General features: G+C 38.7%; 4 protein-coding genes across 4 annotated transcripts; all 4 read right to left on the reverse strand.

Moving 5' to 3' along the window:
- Nucleotides 1–1,136: 1,136 nt before the first annotated feature.
- Nucleotides 1,137–2,093, reverse strand: LOC309354833 (olfactory receptor 10C1-like; the record flags this gene model as incomplete). The annotated part of the gene is made up of 1 exon (XM_081885097.1): nt 1,137–2,093. One exon carries the CDS (start codon nt 2,091–2,093, stop codon nt 1,137–1,139), a length of 957 nt encoding a protein of 318 aa, XP_081741223.1.
- Nucleotides 2,094–6,687: 4,594 nt separating this feature from the next.
- Nucleotides 6,688–7,644, reverse strand: LOC309354834 (olfactory receptor 10AG1-like; the record flags this gene model as incomplete). Its single annotated transcript, XM_081885098.1, has 1 exon — nt 6,688–7,644. One exon carries the CDS (start codon nt 7,642–7,644, stop codon nt 6,688–6,690), a length of 957 nt encoding a protein of 318 aa, XP_081741224.1.
- A 4,045-nt stretch (nt 7,645–11,689) lies between these two features.
- Nucleotides 11,690–12,646, reverse strand: LOC309354835 (olfactory receptor 10A4-like; the record flags this gene model as incomplete). The annotated part of the gene is made up of 1 exon (XM_081885099.1): nt 11,690–12,646. The coding sequence occupies one exon, from the start codon at nt 12,644–12,646 to the stop codon at nt 11,690–11,692; it is 957 nt and encodes a 318-aa protein (XP_081741225.1).
- A 6,096-nt stretch (nt 12,647–18,742) lies between these two features.
- On the reverse strand, nt 18,743–19,675 carry LOC309354836 (olfactory receptor 5V1-like; the record flags this gene model as incomplete). Its single annotated transcript, XM_081885100.1, has 1 exon — nt 18,743–19,675. One exon carries the CDS (start codon nt 19,673–19,675, stop codon nt 18,743–18,745), a length of 933 nt encoding a protein of 310 aa, XP_081741226.1.
- Between the last annotated feature and the right edge of the window lie 1,079 nt (nt 19,676–20,754).

Raw genomic sequence — 20,754 nt, forward strand, 5'->3', positions numbered from 1 at the left:
ATTAGTTCCTGGCATTGGGTTGGTCAACAGTAGTACCTCTTGAGTTGTGTGAAAACCACTCTGAAGGAGTATTTACAGACAGAGAAGGCAGTCTCTGAGCTGGAGTTAGATTGAAAGATAAAGGTTATTGACTTTAAAGTATACAGAAACGCCAGAACTGGAAAGCTGAATTTTAGTATAGGAGTAGTGGAGTTGTGAGGGAATGCTCTGCTTAAACCTCAGTCAAGTAGGAAGAGGATGTATCTTCTAGTGAGAGAAGAATAATCCCATAATAGTTAGAAGTGGAATGAGTGCTGATTCCCTGGTCTGATATTCTACGTCAACTAGTTAAAAGGTAAAGGACCCCTGGATAGTTAAATCCAGTCAAAGGTGACTATGGGCTGCACACCCTGTTATGCAGGTTTAAACCTCACACCTTCTGACTGACAAGCTCAGGAGGCTCTGTGGTTTATACCACAGCACTACCCACGTGCCTAGCCACTAAGACTTCTAGAGATTTCTAAAGATTGGGAAGGATAACTGGCAGATTATCCTTCCCAACTCTTTCAGAACTCACCTGACAGAAAGTACCAACCTGTTTCAGAATCCCCAGTTATTGAAACCTAAACTGTACAATGTCTGTGATAAGTTTAAGTACCTGAATAAAATCAAAGCTGTACACTAACCAACTTATTGAAAAGCCTGAGACATCTGATGAGTTCAGTGTGTGTATAGTTTGCTGTTTCTTTGAAGATTTCCAACTCCCATATTATTTCTGTTTATTATTCTTGTTGTGAATTAAATCCTTTTCCTGTTCAAATTCCACACTGCAAGTCTCCGAGTATGAGTTTTTTTAAATAGGAAAAATACAGTATACAAGCAGAGTAAACCAATCATGCTGTAGAGGTTCCTGTATAGCAAACAGTATAAGAAATCTAATCATCAAAGAAGCTACAGATTTATGGTTAAACCAAAGAATCACTCCAAAATTATTGCTGAGGTACAGGCAATATAGGTTGCTAGGTTGGAATCGGGTTCATTTCTGTAATAACTGTTATAAATTAGACCTTAACAATATACTTACAGCCATATAATCAAAAATGATATGTCCTGTTTTTATTTATTTTTCTTGTTGCCATACTCCATGCTTCTGATTTTCAACTTGTTGGGTTCTGTACAGAGAATAACCGTGAAACCGTCTTCTTAAATGCTCCCTTCACTTCTTTATTTCTTAGGGTATATATTATGGGGTTCAAAAATGGACTGACAACTGTGTACATAAGAGAAATTATTTGGTCACTCTGCGGAGTGTAGCTGGACTTCGGCATTAAGTAGGTGAAGAGGCCTGACCCATAGAATAATGTTACCACCATGAGGTGTGAGGAGCAAGTGGAGAAGGCTTTTCTCCTTCTCTTAGCAGAAGGAAGTTTGAGGATGGTTGAAATTATACAGATGTAGGAGAGGATGATCAGCAGGAAAGGACTCATGATGAAAATAATAGACACTGCCATGACAAGAATCTCATTTTTGGAGGTGTCTGTGCATGCCATTTTCATCACTGGTAGGATATCACAAAAGAAGTGCTGGATGTGTTTAGAACCACAGAAGGGTAAGCTGAATATCCATGCTGTCTGAGCAACTTGTACCAAGAAGCAAATAATCCACGCTGCGGCTGCCAGCTGTGTACAGACTTGGTGATTCATGATTTCTGTGTAGTGCAATGGGTGGCATATGGCAACATAGCGATCATAGGCCATAGCTGCCAATAGGCAACATTCTGTCAGCCCCAGCATGGCGAAGGCATACATCTGGGCTGCACATCTTGCTAGGGATATGCTTTTATGCTCTGTTAACAAATGTACCAGCATCTGCGGCACCACACTAGTGGTGTAACACATTTCTAAGAATGATAGGTTTACCAAAAAGAAGTACATGGGAGTCTGAAGTGAAGCGTTGAGTTTTATGAGCAGAATAATGAGCATGTTTCCCAGCAAGGTGATTATGTATGTCACCAGAAAAACAAAAAACAGCAAGATTTGCAGTTCAGCAAGATATGAAAACCCCTCCAGAATGAACTCATTCAGATTGGTCTCGTTCTCACCTAGTTGTTCCATAGAATGCTTAACCTGTATGGAAAAGGAAAAGACATATACAAATAATGTATTAAATCAGGTAATTATAGTAGAGCTAGCTGGAGCATACAAAAGGCCCATCTAGTGCATAATCCTAATTTCACTGTGGCAAAACAGAAGCCTACGGGAAGCCTTCAAACAGGACAATAATGCAATAGCTCTCTTCCCAATAGGATTACTATCTATGACAATGGAAGTAAGATAAAGGGGGGAAGGGGGGCATGTGATCATAAAAGGAAGTCCCATTGCTTGAATGCCATGAGCACTGTAACTTTTCTTCACTGTGATCTGTGGCTTTGTAGGTAGAGTAAGGTAAAACACTGGAAAACACACACTAGTTTTATTTGAATCGTTTATATTCCTTTATTTCTTCATTTCTTTCATGGCTTGAATTTTCTTGGTTGTAAAATAAATATGAAGCTAGATAGATGATAGAGATAAATGATAGATAGATAGATAGATAGATAGATAGATAGATAGATAGATAGATGATAGATAGATGATAGAATATCTCACAGTTGAGATTCTCCTAACAGTATCTAGCTATAAAAGCATTACAGACAAACATATCAGAATTAAAACACAGTCAATTGTGATCAAAAGTTCTTTGACTTAGATGTAACAATCAGTGGCGTAGCGTGGGTTGTCGGCACCCGGGGCAAGGCAAGTAATTTGCGCCCCCTAACCCGTGGATTTGTGCCCCCTAACCCTAACCCCCAGATGTTGCGCCCGGTGTGGCCGGCCCCTTTGCACCCCCCACGCTACGCCACTGGTAACAATCATACCTAACTCCCAAAAAATCTTACTTTGCAAAAGAAGTAACTGCTGTTTCGTGCGTCAGAGCAGTGCACAATGATGCATCAAACAAAGATATTTTCATATATGAGATCTCATTCTTGATGCAACTGAATTTCGAATGAATACGTTTGGGAATTTTCTGCTAACTAATCCATGGGGGTAAGAATGGCTAACAAAAAATACATGCATTTAATTTATCAAAGAAAGATAGGTTTCCCAAGAAGAAGTACATGGGAGTTTGAAGGGAATGGTTGAGTTTCACAATCAGAATTATGAGCATGTTCCTAACTCTGTTGCCAAATGTTCAGTTGGTTGAATCATGTGCAGAGAAAATTTTTATAACTGATTCTCAAATGCTCTATTCACTTCTTTTTCTTAGGGTATATGTTATGGCGTTTAAATAAGGAATCATTACAGTGTTCATAAAATGAATAATTTTGTCACTCACCAGAGTGTAACTGGATTGGGGCCTAATGGAGGCAAATAAGGCTGTCCCATAGAACAATTTCACTACCATGAAGTGTGAGGATCAGAATGAAATTTAAGGGTAGCCCAGATCACACTGACCAGATGCTTGGAAGCTGTAGCTGGATGGTTTAGTGGGAGCCGATTGAAACTAAATCCTTTGAAGACAGAGGTCCTATGCCTGGGTCGGGATGGCATGGGGATGAGGGACCAACTCCCTTCTCTTGCGGGGGCCCAATTAGTGCCATTACCTTCTGTTAAGAGTTTGGTTGTAATCCTTGACACCTCCCTTTCCATGGAGGTGCAGGTTACAGCAACAGCCAAGGCGACATGTTTCCACCTTCGCCGCATCAAGCAGTTGGTCCCTTACCTTTCCCGCCCCGACCTGGCTACAGTGATCCATGCGACGGTCATCTCCAGGCTTGACTACTGTAATTCACTCTACGCTGGACTGCACTTGAAGCTGTCCCAGAAACTCCAGCGGGTGCAGAATGCTGCAGAGAGGCTCCTCACAGGGTCTCTACCATGGGAGCATATTCACCCAGTGCTTTTCCAGCTGCACTGGCTCCCGGTGGAGTACAGGGTCAGATTTAAGGTGCTGGTTTGGTTTTGACCTTTAAAGCCCTTCACGGCCTAGGACCCTCATACCTACGCGGCCGCCTCTCTCAGTATGCCCTACAGAGAGCCTCAAGCTCCATAAATAGCAACACCCTAGTGATCCCGGGCCCGAAGGAAGTTAGATTAGCTTCAACCAGAGCCAGGGCCTTTTCAACTCTGGCTCCAGCCTGGTGGAACGCTCTGCCTCATGAGACCAGGGCCCTGCAGGATCTGATTTCTTTCCGCAGGGCCTGTAAGACAGAGTTGTTCCACCTGGCCTTTGGCTTGGAGCCAATTTGATTCCCTTCCCCTCTTTCTTTTTTCTTTTCCTTTCTCCTCCTGTGATGAGGCTACATTTTAATATTTTAATGTTTCAGTATTTTAATGTTGTATTTTAATTTTGTTTTTAAGTTGTATTCATTCAACTTGTTTTTATTATTGCTTGTTAGCAACTTCATATTTGGAGGTGTCTATGCATACCATTTTTACTAGTGGAGGGACAGTGTACCTCTTGAGTTGTTTGAAAACTACTCTGAAGGAATATTTACAGCCAGAGAAGGCAGTCTCTGATCTGGGAGCTAGATTGAAAGAAAAAGGTTATTGTCTTTAAGAGTATACAGAAACACGAGAACTGGAAAGCTGAATTTTAGTGTAGGAGTAGTGGAGTTGTGTGGGCAGGGGTACCTTTACCTTTACTAGTGGAGTTGTGAGGGAATGCTCTACTTAAACCTCAGTCCAGTAGGAAGAGGGTGGATCTTCTAGTGAGAGAAGAATAATCCTAAACTAGTTAGAACATTAATGAGTGTTGATTCCCTGGTCTGATATTCTATGTCAACTAGTTAAAAGGTAAAGGACCCCTGGATAGTTAAGTCCAGTCAAAGGTGACTATGGGGCACATGCTCACCTCACTTTTCAGGCCGAGGGTGTCATCGTTTATCCACAAACAACATTATAGGTCATGTGGCCAGCATGACTAAACCGCTTCTGCTGCAACAGGACACTGCCATGAGTGCCAGAGCACATGGAAACACAATTTACCTTCCTGCTGCAGCGGTACAAATTTATCTACTTGCACTGGTGTGCTCTCACACTGCTAGGTAGCAGAAGCTGGGACAGAGCAACAGGAGCTTACCCTGTTATGCAGGTTTAAACCACAGACCCTCCAATTGACAAGCTCAGGTGGCTCAGTGGTTTAGACCACAGCACCACCCATGTGCCTAGCCACTAAGACTTCTAGAGATTTCTAAAGTTTGGGAAGAATAATTGGCAGAACTCACCTGACAGAAAGGACCAACCTGTTTCAGAATCCCCAGTTATTGAAACCTAAAGTGTACCATGTCTGTGATAAGTTTAAGTACCTGAATAAAATCAAAGCTGTACACTAACCAACTTATTGAAAAGCCTGTGACATCTGATGAGTTCAGTGTGTGTATAGTTTGCTGTTTCTGGTCATGACATTATGTTTGCTGACTGGGAACAGTTATGGACCACTGGTGTTAAGTTTACGGCATGCAGTGCCTTAAAAGAGAACATAATGAAAATGATTTACAGGTGGTACATGACCCCAGTCAAGCTTGCAAAAATTTACCATTTGCCCAATAATAAATGTTGGAAATGCAATGAGACTGAAGGTACCTTCTATCACCTTTGGTGGACCTGCCCAAAGATTAAAGCCTTTTGGGAAATGATCTATAATGAAATTAAGAAAGTCCTTAAGTGGACTTTTCCTAAGAAACCTGAGGCTTTTCTCCTGGGCATGGTTGGCCAATTGGTGCCAAAGAAGGATAGGACATTTTTTATGTATGCTACCACAGCAGCAAGAATTCTTTTGGCAAAGTATTGGAAGATGCAAGAACTACCTACTCTGGAAGAATGGCAGACAAAGGTGACAGACTTCATGGGATTGGCAGAGATGACCAGCAGAATCCATGACCAGGGGAAAGAGACAGTGGAAGAGGATTGGAAGAAATTTAAAACATATCTTAAAAATTGTTGTAAAATTGAGGAGTGTTAAGATGTCAAGGGGTAAGAAGTAGAGAATAACAGCTGTAACTAATAAGTTTAAGGAAACTTAATGAAAGGGAACTAGTAGATAAACTGACTAATGGGTTGCTAAAGAACTGCAAAACAAGGATGCAGTGAAAGGGAGGTAATGTATGGGGAAGTTGGAGGAAAGAAGGTGTATGAAAATAACATTATGATTTAAATGTTTTGTATGTTTTTGTTTTGTGTTTTGTTTGTGTGTTTTTTATTATGTGTTTAAAAAATAAAAAAAAAATATTTTTTTTAAAAAATATAGTTTGCTGTTTCTTGGAAGATTTCCAACCCCCATATTATTTCTGTTTATTATTCTTGTTGTGAATTAAATCCCTTTTCTGTTTAAATTCCATACAGTAAGTCTCCAAGTATGAGTTTCTTTAAAGAGGAAAAATACAGTATACAAGTAAACCAATCATGCTGTAGAGGTTCCTGTATAGCAAACAGTATAAGAAATCTAATCATCAAAGAAGCTACAGATTTATGGTTAAACCAAAGAATCACTCCAAAATTATCGCTGAGGTACAGGCAATATAGGTTGCTGGGTTGGAATCAGGTTCATTTCTATAATAACTGTTATAAATTAGACCATAACAATATACTTACAGCCATTTAATCAAAAATGATATGTCCTGTTTTTATTTATTTTTCTTGTTGCCATACTCCATGCTTCTGATTTTCAACTTGTTGGGTTCTGTACAGAGAATAACCGTGAAACTGTCTTCTTAAATGCTCCCTTCACTTCTTTATTTCTTAGGGTATATATTATGGGGTTCAAAAATGGACTGACAACTGTGTACATAAGAGAAATTATTTGGTCGCTCCGCGGAGTGTAGCTGGACTTGGGAATTAAGTAGGTGAAGAGGGTTGTCCCAAAAAATAGTGTCACCACCATGAGGTGTGAGGAGCAAGTGGAGAAGGCTTTTCTCCTTCCCTTAGCAGAAGGAAGTTTGAGGATGGTTGAAATTATACGGATGTAGGAGAGGATGATCAGCAGGAAAGGACTCATGATGAAAATAATAGACACTGCCATGACAAGAATCTCATTTTTGTAGGTATCTGTGCATGCCATTTTCATCACTGGTAGGAAATCACAAAAGAAGTGCTGGATGTGTTTAGAACCACAGAAGGGTAAGCTGAAGATCCATGCTGTTTGAGCAACTTGTACCAATAAGCAAATAATCCACGCTGCAGCTGCCAGCTGTGTACAGACTTGGTGATTCATGATTTCTGTGTAGTGCAATGGATGGCATATGGCAACATAGCGGTCATATGCCATAGCTGCCAAGAGGCAACATTCTGTCAGCCCCAGCATGGCGAAGGCATACATCTGGGCTGCACATCTTGCTAGGGATATCCTTTTATGCTCTGTTAACAAATGTACCAGCATCTGCGGCACCACACTAGTGGTGTAACACATTTCTAAGAATGACAGGTTCACTAAGAAGAAGTACATGGGAGTCTGAAGAGAAGGGTTGAGTTTTATGAGCAGAATAATGAGCATGTTTCCCAGCAAGGTGATTATGTATGTCACCAGAAAAACAAAAAACAGCAAGATTTGCAGTTCAGCAAGATATGAAAACCCCTCCAGAATGAACTCATTCAGATTGGTCTCGTTCTCACCTAGTTGTTCCATAGAATGCTTAACCTGTATGGAAAAGGAAAAGATATATACAAATAATGTATTAAATCTGGTTACAGATAGGTAGCCGTGTTGGTCTGCCATAGTCAAAACAAAAAAAATTCCTTCCAGTAGCACCTTAAAGACCAACTAAGTTAGTTCTTGGTATGAGCTTTCATGTGCATGTGTATCTGAAGAAGTGTGCATGCACACGAAAGCTCATACCAAGAACTAGCTTAGTTGGGCTTTAAGGTGCTACTGGAAGGAATTTTTTTTGTATTAAATCTGGTAATTATAGTAGAGCTAGCTGGAGCATACAAAAGGCCCATCTAGTGCATAATCCTAATTTCACTGTGGCAAAACAGAAGCCTACGGGAAGCCTTCAAGCCTGTTGGACAATAACGCAATAGCTCTCTTCCCGATAGGATTACTGTCTGTGACAATGGAAGTAAGATAAAGCCATTGTGACTAGCAGCCATTGAAACTTTCTCGAGTGTAATTAGGATAATCTTACTGGAGGCAAAGAAGTTCCCAAATTTTCCTTAATTCCTTCTCAGAGTTTGGAATTCTAAATTAACTGGTTTTCTCCCTGGAAATAAAACCAATACATTCAAGAATTCTCCCATAGTTCCCTTCATATATCTCAATCTTTCAATGAGCACTGTGTAGACACAATTTAGTTGCATTTTCAGCTTCCTCATATATCCCTGCTCTCTCCAAGTGCATGCACATTGTACAGATGTACATGTTGAGAAAAAAGTGCAAGAAAGAAGCAGTGTTATGCTTTTTTCCTGTTGACCAAAGACTGTCGTCAATGATGCAGCTCTTTAAATATTAACAAATCTATTGTTACATAGTTCTTCATGGTCAATAATCCACCATGCTTCTGATGACCTGTATGAATTCCTTGAAAAAGCATAAAAGAGTAAACTTGATCCAGTTGTACATGCATTTGGATTACGGTTATAACCAGTTGTGTTTTATCACTGTACAGAGCCACATTATATCTCAGCAAAGCACAACACTTTTAAAAAAGCTGTCACATGTTCAATACCATCACATTGCTATTATTGATGCTGCCAGAACTCATTCATGCAGATTATTTTTAAAGTAACAAACTAATTTCTTTGCCCCTTGCATCAAAGCTTTTAAGGCTGCGATGAAGAACCTTTGGTTTACCAACTATTAGTGGACTATTTTTCATTTCAGTCAGGGACAATGGAACTCGGATTCCACTAAAACCTGGGGGCCACCCACAGAGCTTCCACCCATGTTTTACAGCATGCTTCAGTATCAGCTCATCTGAACTGTTTGGTGAAGCAGGCTTCAAATTGCAATCGTCTATTAGCCATGAACCTGCCAACCTAGCATTTAGAAAGCACGTCAAAGTGCAAGTAGATAAATAGGTACTGCTCCAGCGGGAAAGTAAAAGGTATTTCCATGTGCTGCTCTGGTTTGCCAGAAGCGGCTTAGTTATGCTGGCCATATGACCCAGAAGCTGTACGGCAGCTCCCTCAGCCAATAAAGCAAGATGAGAGTTGCAACCCCAGAGTCGGTCATGATTGGACCTAATGGTCAGGGGTCCTATTAGCCATGAAATGGAAAGCACTCAGGTACAATGGGTTGTACTCAACACTGCTGTTCCACTCAGAGAAGAGACTCCACTTGTGCATGAGAACTTAGATTCTCCTGAAGCACCCACACACCCTCAAAACCTGCTCTAGGAGGTTCAGCGACCTTATGGAGCACACTGGGGGGAGGGGGGGGACCTGTAATCAGAAAATGAAACTGAAGTCCCATTGCTTGAATTCTATGAGCACTGTAACTTTTCTTCACTGTGATCTGTGGCTATGTAAGTAGAGTAAGGTAAAACACTGAAAAACACACACTAGTTTGATTTGAATCGTTTATATTCCTTTATTTCTTCATTTCTTTCATGGCTTGAATTTTCTTGGTTGTAAAATAAAAATGAAGATAGATAGATGATAGATTAGATAGATAGATTAGATTGATTAGATAGATAGATAGATGATAGATAGATAGATGATAGATAGATAGATAGATAGATAGATAGATAGATGATAGATAGATAGATAGATGATAGATGATAGATAGATAGATGATAGATAGATAGATAGATAGATAGATAGATAGATAGATAGATAGATGATAGATAGATAGATAGATAGATAGATAGATAGATAGATAGATGATAGATAGATAGATGATAGATGAAAAGATAGATAGATGATAGAATATCTCACTTTTGAGATTCTCCTGACAGTATAAAAATGAAGTTAGATATATGATAGAGATAGATGATAGGTGATAGATGATAGATAGATAGATAGATAGATAGATAGATAGATAGATAGATAGATTAGATAGATAGATAGGTAGATAGATAGATAGATAGATAGATGATAGATAGATAGATAGATGATAGATAGATAGATGATAGATAGATAGATGATAGATAGATAGATGATAGATAGATAGATGATAGATAGATAGATGATAGATAGATAGATAGATGATAGATAGATAGATAGATAGATGATAGATAGCTAGATAGATGATAGATAGATAGATGATAGATAGATATAGATAGATAGATAGATGATAGATAGATGATAGATAGATAGATAGATAGATGGTAGATGATAGATAGAGATAGATGATAGAATATCTCACAGTTGAGATTCTTCTTAAAGCATTACAGAAAAACATATCAGAATTAAAACACAGTCAGTTGTGATCAAAAGTTCTTTGACTTAGATGTAACAATCATACCTTACTACCATAAAATCTTACTTTGCAAAAGAAGTAACTGCTGTTTCGTGCGTCAGAGCGGTGCACCATGATGCACCAAACAAAGATATTTTCATATATGTGATCTCATTCTTGATGCAACTCAATTTTGAAGGAATACGTTTGGGAATTTTCTGCTAACTAATCCATGGTGGTAAGAATGGCTAACAAAAAAATATATGCATTTAATCCTTGGGTGATGCAAGAAATTACCATTACTTCCAGAAACCTCACATTTTTATAGGAATTGAAAATACTGCTTTTCAATGCAATCTAAATTTCACCCATATAATTTCCTGTGGATTCAAACTTCTTTCAGTTTTTTTCTACAACCAAGCAGTTATATAAATTTTATGAAATTAATGAATGGATGGATAAAAAAGACTAGGTAATCATGTTTGATTAGAATAACATGAATGGAGTGGGTCGTGCAGTGTGTTGTATGCATGCCAACAGCTGCATCCAGTACACTATACAAGGACTTGAGTTATACACAGTCCTTCAGCAGTCTAGATAATAATCTAAGGCAAATGAAGACCAACTTCGAAGGGAGTGGAAGTTGTGGTTCAACATGGCTGTCGTTATTTGGGGTGGCCTCCTGGCTCCAGCCTGGCTGTTGTGGTGCGCACTGGCTGCTGGAGCTCACCCACAGTTGTAGCCACAAAATGACACTTGCTGAAACAAAGACAGTTTTCAGTGCCAAAATCTCATCACTGAAGGAGGGTGTTGGTGGCTGCAGTGGCACCTAACGTGTGTGGGAGATACTCTCCACCGCCTTCCCCACAGGGGAGAATTTTAGTAAAATCTAAAACGTGGTCATACACACACTTTGTGTGTGTCAGAATTGGGTCTGTGAGTAAATGGATACCTAATATTTATTGAGAAAAGATGTCAACTGTATGACAGCAATAAACCAGAAAACCATTGTTACTGAGTGTACTTCACACTCAGCTGTTGAATAATCATGTGAGACACATGTAAAAAACAGGTTCCTGTACAGCAAACAGTCTACAAAAAGAAATAGTCAATAATCAAAGCAAATGTAGATTTATAGTTAAAGTAAGAATCCCTCCCAAATGATCACTGATATACAGACAGTCCAGGTTGCATTGGGTTGGGATCTGGTTGGCTTCCTGCAATAATGCAGCCACGAGCCACATTTGAATGAAATATTTACATCCGCTTAATCAGTAGTTATGTCTTCGGTGTTTACTTTTTTCCTTTTTTCTATGCTCCATTCTTCAGACATTCAGTTAGTTGGGTAGTGTGGAGAGAAGACCCTTGCAATTGTTTTCTTATATGCTTTCTGCACTTCTTTATTTCTTAGGGTATATATAATGGGATTTAAAACTGGAGTGACAACTGTGTACATAAGAGCACTCATTTGGTCACTCCGTGAAGTATATTTGGACTTGGGGATTAAGTAGGTGAAGAGGCCTGACCCAAAGAATAATGTCACCACCATGAGGTGTGAGGAGCAAGTGGAGAAGGCTTTCCGCCTTTGCTCAGCAGAAGGAAGCTTAAGGATGGTTGAAATTATACGGACGTAGGAGAGGATAATCAGTAGGAATGGACTCATGATAAAAGTGATGGTCACTGCCATGACAGCAATCTCATTTTTGTAGATATCTGTGCATGCCGTTTTCACCACTGGTAGGATATCACAAAAGAAATGCTGGATGTGTTTAGAACCACAGAAGGGTAAGCTGAAGATCCATGCTGTTTGAGCAACTTGTACCAAGAAGCAAATAATCCAGGCTGCGGCTGCCAACTTTGTACAGACTTGGTGATTCATGATTACTGTGTAGTGCAATGGGTGGCATATGGCAACATAGCGGTCATATGCCATAGCTGCCAGGAGGCAACATTCTGTCAGCCCCAGGATGGTAAAGGCATACATCTGGGCTGCACATCTAGCTTTGGAAATGCTTTTATGCTTTGTTAACAGATGTGCCAACATCTGGGGCACCACACTAGTGGTGTAACCTATTTCTAAGAAAGATAGGTTTACCAAAAAGAAGTACATGGGAGTTTGAAGGGAATGGTTGAGTTTCACAAGCAGAATTATGAGCATGTTTCCAACTAAGGCAGTAATGTACATCAGCAGAAAAAACAAAAACAGCAAGATTTGCCATTCAGCAAGGTATGAAAACCCTACCAGGATGAACTCATTTAGACTGGTCTGGTTCTCAGCTAGCTCTTCCATAGAATGGATATCCTGTATGGAAGAGGAAAAGGCAGATATAGATTAATCAGATGATTACACTATTGATACTGGTTTGGCTTGCATGTCACACCAGGCAAAAATGTAATTTAGGATAAAGGAATTTTACAAATCCATAGTTAGTCTGGAGAAAGTTAGGGCATTAGAGTGGATTCAAATTTCATGGCATGGCATGGCAGCAAAGTGATCAGAGAAGAACAAAGTAGACTAAATTTTCTTCCTGGAAGCCCCCATTCTCATATGTTGATGCTAAATTATGGTTTGCTTAGCCTGGCATGCAGACCAAACCATTATCTTTCCCACTCCCTCTTTTTCAATCTTTCTCAGAACTGTTTTGTTAATGAATGGAATTACCCCATGAACCTCATACACAAATGCCTTTGAAACTGGATTAAGAATTGTCTAAATTATCACATGCTTGAATTCAAAACAGATTTTACAAAATGCTTAGGAATTTAAGAAATGCCTGCTGAATCAGCCAAAAGAGCTATGTGGTTCATCATTCTGTTCTTACACTGGCTTTCTATAAGACCCCGAAGAGGGTGTGAATACAATAGCACTCATAAATGGGCATTGTTCCCAAATTTTCCTAATTTATTCTCAGATTTTGGGATATATTACCTGAAGTAAAATGAATGGATTCAGAATTCTCTCTTGGGTCCTTTTATATTTTACAATTTTCTACTTTCTAGCACTATGTGTGCATAGTTTTATTTCACTTTTAGCTTTCTCATATATCCCCGCCCCAATCTTCCACATGCTGATAATGTACAGCTGTACATATTATGAAAAAATTCCAGAAAAAGCACTTTCCTGGGTAGATTTTTTGGTGAAGCAAAAATAGTGGTTTGGCTTACAGCTCATTAAATACTAGCAAATTTATAACTGCATAAGTTTTTGTGGTCCACAGTGCATAGTTGAAGGTGTTGACTTGTATGCATTGCTTAAACAGTATAAAGAAGTAAACTTGATCTAATTGTACATGCAGTTGGATTAAGATTCTTATAAGTGAGGGACTGCACTGCATTAAAACAACACAATTTTGTCATGTGATAAAATGGTCAATGCAAACACATCATGAATAATGGTGCTGCTGGAAATCAAAACTAATCAGTTCATGTCAAATATAGTAGGTTTGCAGTTCTCAAATATATAACATGCCCTGATCCAATCATGTGAACTCTAACCCCGAATTAGGAACTGTCCTGAGATAACCCTGTGAGAGGAAAGGCAGTCTAGAAAAACTGCTAAGTAAGAAAATATTTTGTAATTCAAAGCAAATCTGATTATGAATTAATTTTTACTTTCTGTGTTTATATGGCTCTTAGTGAATTTCCGGAATTATGAGGTGTTCCAATGACTTTTTATCCATTCTCTTATTTGTTTTCTTTAGCTTTTTCAAAACTAAAATCTCTCTAAGCAGTTAGAAAGCTCAGATCCTGCCACACATATTCAAAATGGGGCCATAAATGTCACTGGAAATGGCATAATGTGATTTTATAACAACATCTCCAGGGGCTGTGTGGAATTGAGAGAGGGGGGGGGGGAGAGGTCTATCCCTGTTTGATGTTTTGCAGACTACACCTTCTTTTTCATTGGAAATGTGCAAGGAACCCTTTTAAAAAGAAGCAGCTTGCTAAAAAATGTTTGGGTAACCTTGTATTACTGCATCCAACTTACTGAAGGTATTAATGACATTGCAAGCTCATTTGATGGAGTCAGTTTGCCAAACAGTAATCAAGAACAGTGGATAGATGCCAATTAATATGTTGCACTCTTTTCTTACTCCGGCTTTCAAAGCATCACAACATTCTCAACTGTCTTAAAAACATAATAAATGGGCATAGTCTGTGACAATTCCAGTGTGAGTCAACACTATTGTCATCTCTTGGACTAATGTGTAGATTTAAATTTGATTATTCATCAGCTCTCATGCTTTCCAAATGTCCCAAATGCAAGTCATCCACCTTGCAGGTAGAATAATTTAAAAAGAGAGACGTCAAGTGGCACCCATGAATCTGCTTTGAATCATTTGCATTTTATTCATTAATTATGTCTCTTTCCCTTTCCTTTCCTCATTTGTTTATTTCCCTCACCTTTACTTTTCTTGATTATGATTCTAAATGAATCAAAATAAATATACATATGATCCCATTGTTGGGAGTTTCCTATGAACTGGGTCTAGTTGTCAAGATTGCTGGCCTTAATACACACACACACACACACACACACACACACACACACACACCAGAATGGCTGCCTACTGTTTTGTCAGTGACTGTCTTGTCAGCCTGACGTGGCACCTCCTCTCTCCCCCAGACATGCAGCACCATTTTAGATTGTTTCCCAATCCCCTCCGGCCACTGTGGAGGCTCACGGGTTTCCACCTGTCCTTCAAATAAGGCAATCCATGGCAGCCCTGGGGTGGCAGGGCCATCTACTTATCCTGGCCAACCACTCAGCACAGCATCCCATCGGCTGGGAACATCCTTAATACACATACACAACCTTCAACACCAGAATTAAAACACAGGCAGGCATATTCATGTTTCATCAGAATTTATGACCTTTGATTTAGATTTAACAATCATATTCCCCACACCCCTAAAAACTTACTTTGCAGACTGAGTGCTTGCTCTTTCTTGCTCCAAAACAGTGAAAAATGGAGTACCAAACATAGGTATTTTCATAGATGTGCTCTCACCCTCAATACAGCTCAGGATTGAAGGAAAGTGTTGGGAATACCCTGCCAATGAATTCATGGAAGCAACAAAATTCTATGTATTTAATCCACTAAAAAGAAGTGGTGTTATCTCTAAAGTTGCAAGGAACATCAAATTATTTACAAAAATCCTATGTTTCCAAAGCCATTTAAGATACAATTTTCCAATGGCTTTTTATATATTTAGCATTTCAAAATTCTTTTTGTATACTGTACTGCTTTTAGTCTCCCCCTTTTATAATCAGACCATGTGTATGATTTTTATGAAATAAATAATTTATCTTTGTGTGACTGTTCAACAGACACATTTTCAGAGGAAGCATAAGAGTGGTAGCAAGTCCTGCTTCTGACCTACACATTTGCTAGAACATCAGCATGTTTTCTACCAGGTGTGCAGCATTAGTTTTGCTAAACTGGAGCATTGCTCCACCACCCACCCTAATATTCGCACATTTTATATGGATGTTTGAAGTGAAGTGACTAGGCACAAGCTGATGCTCACATCTAGGTGGAATTTTGATGTATTCACTGTATTTATGCCATCCAATGCTTGAGGGAACCTACGGTAATTCCGCAGAGAAAGTGATGGGAGCATTCCTCTGATAAAATCCATCAGGGATAGAATGATAATAAAACAGTGTTATAGGGAAATTCAGGTCAAAAGACCTCTAGAGAGTTCAAAAAGTGCTACATGCAGAAATATATTTTCCCTTTTGGTATGGAGATGAAACAGGCAATATCATTACAAATTCATTCATTAGTGCTTGGTAGGGAAGAATCTGTAAATTATGCTTGGCCTATTAGAATACAATGAATAGGCATTTGCTAAAGCTACCCTTTTAGGTAAATTCCCATCAGTATTTCTAGTGCGGGTAGACAAGCTTTCAACTCCCACAGTTCTCTCAGGAGGCCTCTCTCCCACAGACTTCCTCTCTATTCCCAAAAATGGGGATGGAGAACCTGACCATTGGCAATGCTGCCTTTGGTAAAACAAAACAGAGCAGAGTTTTCATCATTACAGAGTAAGCAAATGTGAACATTATGGTTCTCAGGTGTGCAATGTTGCAACCACACACTGTCATGGTGCACATCATGGTGCATACCTCAACAACAGATCTGGAGACAAAACTCATTTCTAGTAAGAATACGGGGGCGGGGAGTCAGTAGCTAGAGTCAAGTGCAAAGACACAGTCGGGAATGTGAAATCTGTGGGCATTTAAGCATTTTCTGGTCTTATAGAATGTGTATATATGTATGCATGCATGTGTGTGTGTGTATCACCCCACCTTTATTTATGCCTCAGCTCAATGTAGCATATATGTTTCCTTATTTTATCCTCACAACCATATGTGAGGGAGTTTAGATTAAAGAGCAGTGATTGTCCCGTGGCCACCCAGTGAGCTTCATGGCTGAACAAGGACTTGATCCTGAGTATCTTCAGTTCTATTCTGACATTGCAACTAATACATTACTGAAAGGATCTGTGAAACAGGAATGGAATACAAATTTGATTTGCTTCACATTTTAATTTGAATCTAAATAATCCATACTTCCTGAAACAATATTTTAAACAAAATGTTCCTATCCTTTGAAATCTCTTTAAACTTCTCTGAATTTTGCCATGCAGTTCTCCAATAAATAATATATACACAAATGTGTATTCTGGGGGAAAGTATACCTAGAAATGCATTTCTTAGTGAAAATAATGCAGAAATTGCATTCTGTTGGGCAAGATTGCTTGTAATAATGTGTATATTAAGGTATATCCTTCATTTTGTGTTTTATTAAAGCTTTTTTATCCCAACATTCTGGTACAAAAGGCACTTTGCATTTGAAGTCACAATGCCATTTTAAAAACACCTAGCAATATAAAAAGGAAGCAGCAATTGAAACATAAAATAGAATCATTATGTGTTACATATAAAATAAAATCTGCAGGAATGAAATGGTATTTCAATAAACAATGAAAAGCTGTGAAGGGGTTTTTTAATGTTTCATAATATATCTGCAGCCATTAAGGTTTCCTCTCCTGGTTCCATTCAAGTGTGCTTTTACTGTAAGCTGAAAATTGTCATTCTCAACTCTGTTCATTTGAATGATTTGTGTATAGCGCTCCATACCTCTACTCAAAGCAAATTCAGTATAGAATGTTAGGGATACAAATTAAAGAAGAACACTGCAAGTCATTAACAGACAAAGAGAAGTTTGACATGAAATACATTGCAGATATGGTATCAGGTGTAGGACAGTAGAGCATGGCTTGGCTAAAATGTCCCAAAGAGTCACAAAATCTTTCATGTTTGGATTTCATTGAAAAGCTCCATGCTATTCTGGAAGCCTTTAAGTCTTCATTCCACCAGTTAGGACAAATGGACATAATTTAGTTCAATTTCTCTGGACAATCTTAATTTCCATGAGTAAATGCTTTCTCTTCCCCACCAATGTCTCAACTGCCAATTGCACTTCTGCATTTTGTAGGCTATAGATGATTGTGTTGAGAGCTGGTGCATTTTGTGAAGTATGCATATCAGAAATATGGCAAGCAGTTGGTGGAAGATGCTCATGGGAGTAGGGATGGTAGTCTCCTGGTGCCAATATCCCTCCCAAGACTGGGGATCCAAGATTAGAGTCATCCATGAAATGTCTAAAAGAACTCATAGCAATGAAGGTTTCCATGTTAAGTCAATCCTTAGCATTGTGGTATTAGTTATTTAAAATACAGAATTACCATCTCTTTTATTCACCTTTCTGTTAACTTTGGAACAAAAGTGCCTGAAACATATTGGTTCCCAAAGTCATAATGATAGAAGTTAACCAGAGGAATATTTTGAAGAATTCACCTTTGAATGACTTCAGTTCTAAAAAAAATTACCAAAATTTGCCTAAAGTGGGATTTTAAGGTACATATAAGGTTGTGCTCAAGAAATTATCAGTGAAGACAAAATATCTATCATCTATCTATATCTATCTATCATCATCTATCTATCGTCTATCATCTATCTAATCTAATCTATCTATCTATCTACTTTGGATCATGCATACCACTATACTGAAATGATCACATACAAGTTAGTTGATCAAGGTTCCATATTTATTTGCAACTTTCACTACTGGCAGTTACAAAACAGTGCACCAATTTTTTGGGGAAACTAAGGTTAGAGGACATCACATGCCTATTGCATTTTTTTTGGGAATATTTAGCATCATACGGTAAAACAGAGATCACATTCCTCTCAGCTCATCACACACCATTTAACATTTTATTTTAAAGAAAGTTCAGTTGTCTTGTTCCACCATTTATTAACAGTGTGTCTCAGTTAATCTCAGTTCTTGTTAAAGGTCCTAACTTTATAATGTTATCTAATTAATAACTTACTTATTGCTCTTTTCACTTCTTTGTTCCGTAGGCTATAAATGATAGGGTTAAGCGTCGGAGTTATGATATTGTAGAGAACCCCAACCAGCTGGTCCTTTTCCAGTGAGTAGCTGGAGGTAGGTCGAAAATATGTGAATATCCCAGAGCAGTAGAACAGAATCACAACCGTGACATGAGATACGCAGGTGGAAATGGCCTTGTGACGATGTCCTTTTTGCTGATTGTTGAAAACAGCATGAAGAATCAAAGAGTAGGAGATCAGAGTAAAGAAAAAAGGGCTAAAACCTACAAATACACCCACTGTGAAAAGTGCCACTTCATTAATTGATGTGTCAGAGCATGAAATACTCAGCAATGGAGGAATGTCACAGTAAAAATGACTGATCACATTAGATCTGCAGAAAGACAGGCGGAATGTGAGTGCTGTATGGAGAGTAGCATTGAAGAAGCCACAAGCCCAGGATACTGCAGTCAGCTGGAGACAGGTCCATTTAGTCATGAATCTTGCATAGACCAATGGGTGACATATAGCAAAGTACCGATCCAAAGCCATAGAGGCAAGAAGAAATCCCTCAGCACCCGCCAATGAGATAAGAAAATACATTTGTGCTGCACAATCCAGTAAGGAAATGTGTGGAGATTGGACCCAAAGATCTATGAGCATTTTAGGGAGAGTCACGGAGATGTAACAGATATCTAGGAAGGAGAGATTGCCAAGAAAGAAATACATAGGTGTGTGGAGGGACTGATTTAATAGAGACACAGTGATGATGACTGAGTTGCCCAAGAAGCACATAATATACATTGTGAGGAAGAGGATGGTGAGCAAGGACTTCCCTCTTTTAATAGTTACAAATCCCAGAAGTACAAATTCTGTTATTGATGTTTGGTTGTTAAAGAAGGATGTGCCCATGGTGTCTTATCTGAATATTACAGTTAGGAGAGTGCTTTTTTTTTTAGAAATTTCAGTACTATTCCGCATTATCAGTGAAAGCTTTCCAGGCATAATGCAACTATATAGACTGTATCACCTTCATGGCTTTCCGTATGCAACAAATTCCACTGTGTGGTAGTACCTGAAAAGCAAATTGTTACACTCACTGTCCATGAGCAAATATCACACGTATGAAGGTTAACAGGATTTGCTACCCCCTCCCCTTATATACTTAGGTCAGTTTGATCTTTTTAAGACTCAAACTCCTGCCCTCAGTTTCATATACCAACCATCATCAGTTCTTCTTTACATTTGTTAAGCTCAGTCTTAATGACCTTGCAGCTGAGCTTTCCATGCAACTTCTGGTTGCTGCCAAAACTGTGTTAACCACATATTGGAAAGCTCCTACATTACCACCCGTTGGAAGATAGCTTATTAAATTATTAAATAAATAAATGCATAAATGTTGGGATAGATAAGCTGATGTTGTAGATAAAATTGCATTATTACCCAAGGAAAAAATAAACCAGTTCCTCCAGTTTCAGGATGTGTGTTTTCGTATGGGAGAATCAAACCATTTTATAACACACTAGAATTTACACTAAAAATTTGTCCCATTGCATATAATTTGTTTGTGTAAATATGATAATAGAGTAGGAAAATATTGACCAGTCCAGCCCATACCATGGCTTCCTGTCAGGAAGTGTGCATTCTGTGATATGCAGACCACAGGCACCGTCTCAAATGAAGATCTCGGGAGTTTCAAAAGAATTTATATTTTGATGCCTCTGACCACATCATGGACACTTCCACAAAGAAAAAAATAACAAGAGGTTTGAAGAGAGGGCACACTATTTGTGCGCTCTTAGAAATAACATGTAACAACTATCCCTATCATTCCTCCCTATGCAACATACTTCTTTCATTTTCTATTAATATGAAGCACAAACGCTCAGTTCTTGTTCTTGTATGCTCCAAAGAGCAAATGGTTCCCTTAGATGTCAAACATACCCAACTTACACAAAAACGCTCTCTGGCCACCAAAGAAGTACTATTTC

The sequence above is a fragment of the Podarcis melisellensis genome (genome assembly GCF_964234715.1).
Source record: "Podarcis melisellensis genome assembly, chromosome: 13".
NCBI classification, from domain to species: Eukaryota; Metazoa; Chordata; class Lepidosauria; order Squamata; family Lacertidae; genus Podarcis; species Podarcis melisellensis.